Source organism: Haliotis asinina, chromosome 9 (genome assembly GCF_037392515.1).
Source record: "Haliotis asinina isolate JCU_RB_2024 chromosome 9, JCU_Hal_asi_v2, whole genome shotgun sequence".
Taxonomy (NCBI): domain Eukaryota; kingdom Metazoa; phylum Mollusca; class Gastropoda; order Lepetellida; family Haliotidae; genus Haliotis; species Haliotis asinina.
In genome coordinates this window covers 65,681,835-65,691,179 of record NC_090288.1, presented here as the reverse complement: position 1 = coordinate 65,691,179, position 9,345 = coordinate 65,681,835, and the positions used below count along the sequence as shown (strand labels likewise).

Sequence of the window (9,345 nt, the reverse complement as noted above, 5' to 3'; positions counted from 1 at the left end):
TGTCAAAGGGGAGAGAACTCCTTTGACCATACTGAACGTAAAACCCCCAATTTTCCACTCGAGTAACGAATGAGTTTGTCCATGCTGGGAATAATCCCATTCTTAGCAATCAGTGAAGCGGAAGTCCTTGTAATACCGGCAGCAGTAAGCAGTCCTTATTAATTTCTCTTGGTAGGAGGCGAATAGGGATTAGACAGTCACCCGCCTTATGGAGGGAGACAAGCGTGAAGCTCTACATAAAGGGTGGCTTCATTTTCTCCCTGCCAGTATTTCCTCTTGTCATCCGGAATCTACTCTTTCTCATGGCCCGAGTGTCCAACATGGTTGGTGGTTCATGATTTTGTAAGAAAAATATTTACTCCTTGAATGTTTGTTATCATTAGATTTGTAAAAAAGTCCAGGCTATTGTTGTGAGCCCGAATTATGAGCTTACGTGATCTGGGCCGGTTGGCGCGAGATACTGGAGGCCTTTGTGCTGCTGGGCAGGGGCTCTTTGCTGCACACCACCACTCATCTGGGTTTGTGTTCTTTGGCGAATTGATTATACTTATCTGCTGCTAATAGCTATCGACTAGTGAGAAAAAATACCTGCAAACTCCTGTATTCGGGAGTCTGCTAAAGATCAGGTTCTCACTCATTGTATTGACTAGTGTGGTGGCCATAGTCATCAAGAGTCTTGTGCCCTGTAGTTTCTTGGAGTGAGAAGATTTGACAAAATAAAAGTTTCTGCATTAAAATCATTCCCTACTGTAGTTTGTTTGCAACCCACAGACATAAAAACAAGTCATGCTTTCAAGTATCACACCTGCCTAATTACATAATGTGACAGAGAGAGGACTCGGTTGCAGAGTCATAAATCAGTTTATTTTGTTTATGGCGTATAGCCTGATATGTGGTCGTTGATTGAAGCTGTGTATTGCATATTGTCTTTTGCAGACAGGCAGACAGATATATAGGTGTCGTTCTCCTGATGAAGGGGCAAGAAGTAGCCCAGAAACGTCGTGTTGTAAACATTAAAGAAGTTGTAAATCCATGCCATTTGTTGTCATGTCACCCACCAACTTCTAAATGTCAATCAAGCAACAGATATATAGGTGTCAATAAACCAGACATTGAGCATTCTCTGTGACAGAGGCTGCTTACCACAGTAGATTATTTCTTTGTTTGTGTACACAACCAAGATTAGACTACTGCTCATGACCTCATACTCCGGGCGTGCATACTGTTTCAAGCTCCGCGAACCTATTCCCTGCCCATTCGTTATGGGCGCAGCGCAGCACAACAGTTGAAACCACTTTTTCCCCCAGCGCTGGGGGAAATTTAGTGAATCGTTTGAGCTCCGATTTCGCGGGCTTTTTTATCGCGTCTTTTTCAACTTTATAGGCTGAATTGACATTTTTGATGATTTGTTTCGGTAAGTGAATGTCGAAAGGTATCAGAATCTGCAAAGTTGTGTTTTACATTGCATCTGACACCTAGAATTGGAGATTCTGCTTCGAAATAAATGATGTGGGATTTTGTTATTATTTATTTATTTATTATTTAACTCTTGGCTGTCTTCTGAGTCTACCGAGTCTGGAACTGTTAAATATTAAACACTGTACCCATATATGTGATGCAGAGTTCATCATTATAATATCATGCAAAAAACTGAAACACCTCAATGTGAATTATACACGGGTCAAGCCCAGGAGCTTGATGACAAGATTGAGTTCAAGAAGATATGATATAACTTGGAGGCATTTGGAGTAAAGTTCACACTAGAAGATTGTATTGAATTTTTAAACATTGCATACTACTCTTCTCTACAGTTTTTGTTATCTAATCCTGGACGACACATTTACTGAAGCTAAGTTTATATACTTTATCGAGGAAGAATTTGTTGATTGTTGGTTCATGTCTGAAGTATTTGACGTCGATCACGTTTTAGTTTGGTAACTGCTGCTGAAGATGTGCAAAATGATTCCGATGATTGAGCTCAGCCATAAGGTCAAAGTTAAAGTTCACGACTCCTACAGACAGAGAGAGCAACTCAGTGAAATGATGACCCTATGGCAAAAAATGTGTGTTCAGAGGAGATGTTGTGTTACAGTCATGGGTTCAATTTTGTGTTTTAAAGGCGTTTCAATAGAGTTACAAAAGAGAGTTAAAAATTGATGGTTTTTTTGGTCATTAAGCTAAACTGATTAAATTTATTCTTCCAAGATATAATGTTAAGATACCGATTGATGTTACTTCCCATTCATGCATTTGTGTTATTGGCAGTTCACGACTAGATGTCAAATTCACAATGTACACGTGTTTTATTCAGGATTATCATGTGAATGACAAAATGAATAACACCTCAGAATATGTGATCCAAAGTAAAAGCTGTTGCGTGTTAGTTTCTAGTTATTAAATGTGCTTATCAAATTATTAGAAGCAAATATTAGAAATGTCGATGTTTTCAAATCTTGGTCATTAAAGCATTTTTGACAAAGTTGGTGTTTGTGTCGTTGATTGTGATATTGGCGTGCCAACTTTTGCAAAATAAGGGATAAGGGATCTTCGAGTGCCATCCTTCCACGTGATTGGTAGAATAGAATACATCTATTAGTTTTGGAAAGGAATATATTGACACTATTAAGTTCATCCTGTCTTCAAAGTGAAAAATTAAGACGATAAATGTTCTTTTCGTCAAAGTGGGAAAATAAGATGATAGAATTAATGGCATTTCCTTTCTTCAAAGTGAGACCATTAGATGACTAAAATGCACACATACCTGTCACTTCCTCTCGATAAATGACATACACCGGCTTGGTTTCCTCTTGGACCTTGGTTTTCATGGCACCAAGAAACTTGTCAACGACCACCTTGTGTGGATTAGCAGGATGGTTGTGGGTCCTGGAATACTTGGTGACGAGTCCATGATGGGTGTTCAGTGTTGCTTCTAATACAACACCTCCAGTATACACGGTCTGCTTTCCTAGTCTTAACTCTGAACTTGTACCCTTCTTACACTACCTTTTCACCACCTTGAGAATTCGGAATATACTCGATGTCTACTTGTACGTTTGCCATGATGCAATATGCCAAACTGACACTCATGTATCCTTATATATACAGAATAGTACATATTGAATACAGTTCATCTTGTCAAATGTAACGATATGTTTTTAATTCATCACATGAGTGTGTAATGATTAAAATATTTTTTCTAATAATCCCTGACATCTGTTCACTAATCATAAGATTGATTATTGAATCAAATACAGCTTACATCATGTTGGCTGCAGCTCACTTGTCAGGAGGCATGGAATTCCCCTCCTAGTTGGGCCCCAGTGCCCACTACCAATTAGCCCCTAATCCTCTTGTCACCCTTAAGCCAATGTAACACTTGATTGAACTTAATCTCTTATTTTCCAAAAGTTGGCACACACAAACATCTCATTAACTGGTTTGTTTAATTTTCTGCGTGTTTCCCCTGGCCTTTAATGTCTTTAGAAAACACTCTGGAACTAAATATAAGTTCTGTTAAATTTAGACAATTTTTCTATCTCCACTCAATATTTTGGTACCTTAAGGCTTTTGTCACCAATGTCAGTGATTATGTGATGATGTTTCTAGTTTCATATGACATACTGCATCTCTATACAAAGTTTGAAACAATTACGTATAACATTAGTCAAATCAAAGGCATACAAATCTTTAGGGCCGTTTATTTCGAAACAAGGTTCTGGGGACTGACACCCACCACACCATTCTCCCACCTTCTGACATCCATCACACCATTTTCCCACCTTCTGACATCCACCACACCATTCTCACTACCTTTTGACATCCTCCACACCATTCTCCCACCCTTTGACACCCCCCACATCATTCTCCCACCTTCTGTTATCCCCCACACCATTCTCCCAACTTTCCCCGCATCAGCCCGAGCATATCATTAACATTGCAGAATGTGAATATAGATGAAATAGGGACAAAAACAGAAACTGATAATGGCGATATTTTTGTAGAAGGTAAATATATTTTACAGAAACAAATGAAATGTTACAAAAATCTATATGCTGTGCCTGTAATTGAAACACACAATGCAAATACTTGTAATATATCAACCCCTACATTGGATGATGTGTCACACTAGAAAACCCCATTGAAAAACAAGAAGTTGCAGCAGCAGTAAAGACCTTGAAAAATAATAAAAGTCCAGGTATTGATGGTTTTAGTGTAGAATTCTGAATTAGTCTTGCTGGAAGGACTAAAATGCTAAATTAAGTTTTACAATTAACCAAGGCATAATTACATGTATACCTAAGCCGGGTAAAAATAGGACATTGTTAAACAGCTGGAGACCGATTACACTCTTAATTATATTATACAAATTATTATGTTCATGTATTGCAAACAGACTCAGACTTGCCTTACCAACTTTAATACATAGTATCCAACAAGAGTTATATAGGGTAGACGTATAAGCGACAATATTCGTTTGTTGTATGACAATTTTTGAAGCCAAATTAAGACAAGAACGTGGTCTTCTAGTAGTAATCGAGTTAGAAAAAGCATTTGATATTGTTTCCAAAACATTTACTGTAAATGTGTTAAAACAATTTCAATTTGAAACAAATGTGATGAAATGGATTCAAATATTAATTAATGATAATCAATCTTGCGTACTCTTGCGACCCTCTTTCTCCATATTTCAACAACAAAGGGGTTGTAGACCCAATGTCTCCGTAGCTTTTTTCAATAGCCGCAGAAATATTGGGGATAATGATTAGACAAAATAAAGAAATCAAATTAAAGGTATTGTTTCACATGATATTGAACACAAGATAGGACAGTATGCGGGTGATACAGAATTGTTTCTAGACTGGTCCGAAAATAGTCTACAGGCAGCGATGAACACTCTAGACCTTTTTTACAAAATGTCAGGACTAAGGATATAGCATCATAAATCAAAGGTTCTATGGGAAGAAGGTAAAGCTTGTAATGTTTTGAGAGTCACATGCAAAAGCTGAAAGACCTATGGATTATTAACACACGTAAAAAGCAAGATAATATTAAGAGAATATTAGGAATATTGGTTGATTTTAATTTTCAAAACAATCGTTATTAAATCTCTACACTAGACTGTAAACACTAGTGCATATATTCACCGCTTTATCTAACCTGCCAGAATCTTTCCTCAAAGAGTTAAATAAGACATTTTTCGACTTTCTATGGAATGGTAGAACAATGAGAGATTATGATGAAAGGGGCCTTAGAGATGCCACTTTATTTATTGCGTCCTTAAAACTATCATATCTCCAGAGATTAGAAACAATAACTGTAGCGGAGGAATGCACAGTGGAAGTCTTTATGAAAAAAACAGTCGGAAAAGAAATTCACCAAACTAAACGAACTGAAAGGATCAAAGAAACTATTTGCAAGTAAAAAATAAACTGGGTGGCTTTAGGTAATATTTCGACCTTGGGCCAAAACTAAATTAAATAATATTTACAGTGAAAACCAACTAAACGAACTGAAGGGATCCATAAACTGATTCAACAAGAAATGTATTCACAAATACAGTAACTTTCAGGCCCGTTTGATAATATGCTCCGCTAAATGTCTTAAAACTAAATTTCTAAGTACTAAATGTCTCACAATTGGGCTCAAGAAACTATTATTCTCCCATTACTAACGAGGCAAGTTTTCACTATTCAACCTGAGCCCCAACAACTAAAAAAACTGAACACATGTGTTTTTCTCTCTTCCATCGCATCTAGAGCACGTGCCTTTCGTGATATGTGTGTCTTTTGGTGAGTTTGAGTGTCACGGTTAATGATTTGTACACGAACAGTTTCATACATGGATGCATTTTGGAGAAACCCTTCTGAACATTTCCCCCCTCCATGATAACATACTGTTTATCATGAGGTAACTATTTACAGAACTAATCCAACAAAACTATTTACATTTCAGACTACTTGCAGCAAAAGAATGTTCAGGATTCTTTATTCAACATTCCATTCTAATGGACAGATTTTGGTGATTGGTCTGGTGAACTTTGTCTTTCCCACCTGGACATCCACCAGTCTGGCATGACCATCTGCACAAGGATGAATGCCAACAATCCTTCCAAGTGGCCAACACCCTCGTGGAGTTTCAGGCTACACTACAATTACAACATCACCTACCTGATAATCTCGACTGGACTCGCACCATTTTCTGCGCTGATTTAATGTTGGCAACCACTCACGCATCCATCGTCTCCAGAAGTGTCTGAGAGGTTCTTGAATGCGGCGCCAGCGTTTCTTTGGGTTGTATGGAGAACAATCGATGTCAGGAGCCAAACTTCCTCCAAGCATCCCATGAAGGAAATGACTTGGCGTGAGGGGAATATTGTCATCTGGATGAGAGCTCTGGTAAGTCAGAGGTCTTGAATTGAGAAGTTCCTCTGCACCAATAAATGCAGTCATTAGCTCCTCATCTGAAAGGTCTCCTTTTGCTAGAATTCCGCATATGGCTCGTTTTGCTGATTTGATAAGAGATTCGTATACTCCACCAAAATGGGGAGCTGAAGGCGGATTGAACCTCCAAATGATACCTTTGTTAGCCAAGGAACCTTTCACCTTATCAGAGTCCAGATTGCTTTGAACCAATTCTTTTAGTTCTTTTGAAGCTTTAACAAAGTTGGTGCCGTTGTCTGACAGTACTTCTTTAGGTATTCCTCGTCGACTTGTCATTCGGAAGAATGCATTAAGAAAAGAATCAGCATCTAAGCCTAAAGCAATTTCTAGGTGGACTGCCTTTGTAGTGAGGCAAGTAAATAAACACAAATATCTCTTTGTACGACGTTTGCCTCTCCCTTGAATGGTAATGAAGGGACCAGCAAAGTCAACAGCTACTTGTTCAAAAGCTTTGGACGATCTTGCTAGAACCTTGGGAAGGTTTGCCATTATCTGAGTAGACGGCTTAGGTTTCCTACGTTTACACCAGGCACACTGACGTTCCCACTCGTGGATCTCCTCACGAGCAGATATTATCCAAGATCGAGATGATAAAGCTGCCAAAGTGCCATTGGTGCCCAAATGACAATTCTTTTGATGGTGGTGTTTGACAATCAACTTTGTTGTCCAGTGTCTCCTTGGAAGGATGATTGGACATCGTGCTTCATAAGGCATGACATCAGAAAACTGCAGTCTCTCGCTTGATCTAATCAGACCATTTTCATCAAGAAATGGTTTGAGACTGAGTAATTTGCTTTTTGTTGACACAGACCTTCCCTTTGACAAGGCTGCATATTCATCAGGAAATTTCTGACAATCTAGCAAAACCAGAGTCTCTGCATCCTGTAATTCCTGAACCTCTAATTCTCCAAATGGTCTTTTGGAGCTGGTTAAACGAACATTGTTGAGGAAGCTACATGTCCAAGCCAATACACGACAAAGTCTCTTCCAATCTGAAAAATTGGAAGAGTCTAATCTCCAAGATGATCTGTCAATCTCTGTCAAGAAGGTATCAGAGACAGGAAAACTGGATTGTTTGCATTCAGACGCTTCAGTGTTGTGAAACCTCGCTGGCTGTTCAGGCCATTCATCTTCACAATGACTAATGAAATCTGGTCCATTTTGCCAAAGTTTGCTGTTCAAAAATTCAAGTGCTGAACCTCTAGAGAGAACATCTGCTGGGTTGATACTTGTTGGAATATATTTCCATTGGGAAGGCATTGTGTTTTCATGAATACACCCAACCTGATTAGCGACAAATTGCTTAAAGCATCTGCTTTGGTTTCTTATCCAGCTCAGGATGTTTTGACTATCTGACCAGAAGATCATAGATGACAGCTTACATTTCAAAGCATCAGCCACTGCCAAAGCCAACTGAATACCAAGAACAGCTGCAAGTAGTTCCATTCGTGGTATGCTATGAGCTTTGAAAGGTGCTACTCGACCTTTTGAAGCAACATGATGACCACAAATGTTTTTCTCTTTGGCATCAACACTGTATACCACGGCGCAATATGCTTTCTCTGAGGCATCGACAAAAACATGAAATTTTACGTCATCAATATTCCTGCTCGTCAAGATGCACCTTTTGAATGATAAAGATGCCAAGTCTTTCATTTCATCATACCACTGACAACATCTGCTGTCCATGTCTTGGTCAATGCTTTGATCCCAATCTACACCCAGTAGCCACATATCTTGCAAGAGCATTTTTGCTCTGACAGTAAAAGGAGCAAGAAGGCATAAAGGGTCAAACAGTCGAGCTGTTTCTCTGAGGAAACTTCTCTTTGTAAAAGATTGTCCTTCTGTAGCGTTACTTTGTGCAAATCTGAAAAGATCTCCCAAATAAGACCAAGTGTCTTGAGTTGAGGCAGCTTGGACATGCAAATATTGACCTCTTTGAGTCTATCTTCAATAGGAATGTTTTCCATGACAATCAAGGAACTGGATACCCACTTCCTTGGGTGCATGCCTGCCAAATTCCAAAGTTCCATGAGTTCGTGAGACAGATTGACCGCTTTACTATCTGTCTCCATTGAATCTAAACTATCATCCATGTACGTTGAGGCAGTAACAGTCTCCGTTGCAAGGGGGAACTCAGTAACATGAAGTTTTGCATGTCTCTGTGTGACATACTGAGCTAAGAATGGTGAACAGTGCATTCCGAAAATGACCCTAGAAAACTCGTATACATCCGGTGGTCCACTTTTATCTTTTCGCCAAAGAAACCTACAGAAATTTCGATCTTCTTCCGAAATTTCAATCTGCAAACACATTTCGGCAATGTTGCAGACTGAACTGAAGGGACCCACAAATTGATTCAACAAGAAATGTATTCACAAATACAGTAACTTTCAGGCCCGTTTGATGATATGCTCCGCTAAATGTCTTAAAACTAAATTTCTAAGTACTAAATGTCTAACAATTGGGCTCAAGAAACTATTATTCTCCCATTACTAACGAGGCAAGTTTTCACTATTCAACCTGAGCCCCAACAACTAAAAAAACTGAACACATGTGTTTTTCTCTCTTCCATCGCATCTAGAGCACCTGCCTTTCGTGATATGTGTGTCTTTTGGTGAGTTTGAGTGTCACGGTTAATGATTTGTACACGAACAGTTTCATACATGGATGCATTTTGGAGAAACCCTTCTGAACAATAACCATATACAATGTGTTCCTGTAGATGATAAATGTATATTTAAACTCGGAGCCAGTATCAATACCTTTGTTTCACTGGAGAACCCCTTTGGGCAAGATGTATTGGAATCTTGGAATGTGTGTTATAGATTGTATAAATGTTATGGAAATAAGTTAGGTGATATTTTAACATAACCATTATGGCTTAAACACCAATTTACTCATC

At 38.7% G+C, this 9,345-nt stretch overlaps 1 protein-coding gene across 1 annotated transcript; it reads right to left on the bottom strand.

Moving 5' to 3' along the window:
* Positions 1-2,003: 2,003 nt before the first annotated feature.
* On the bottom strand, positions 2,004-8,641 carry LOC137297400 (uncharacterized). The gene is made up of 3 exons (XM_067829403.1): positions 8,236-8,641; positions 6,168-7,432; positions 2,004-2,012 (listed from the first exon to the last, which is right to left on the bottom strand). Exons 1-3 carry the CDS (start codon positions 8,639-8,641, stop codon positions 2,004-2,006), a joined length of 1,680 nt encoding a protein of 559 aa, XP_067685504.1.
* Between the last annotated feature and the right edge of the window lie 704 nt (positions 8,642-9,345).

Excerpts from the sequence above, each read along its gene's own strand:
- LOC137297400 (XM_067829403.1), bottom strand. The coding sequence starts at position 8,641 with ATGCACTGTTCACCATTCTTAGCTCAGTATGTCACACAGAGACATGCA. Across the intron at positions 7,433-8,235 it reads CTCAGAGAAACAGCTCGACT|ATTGGAAGAGACTTTGTCGT; the intron begins GTTTGACCCTTT and ends CCAATTTTTCAG.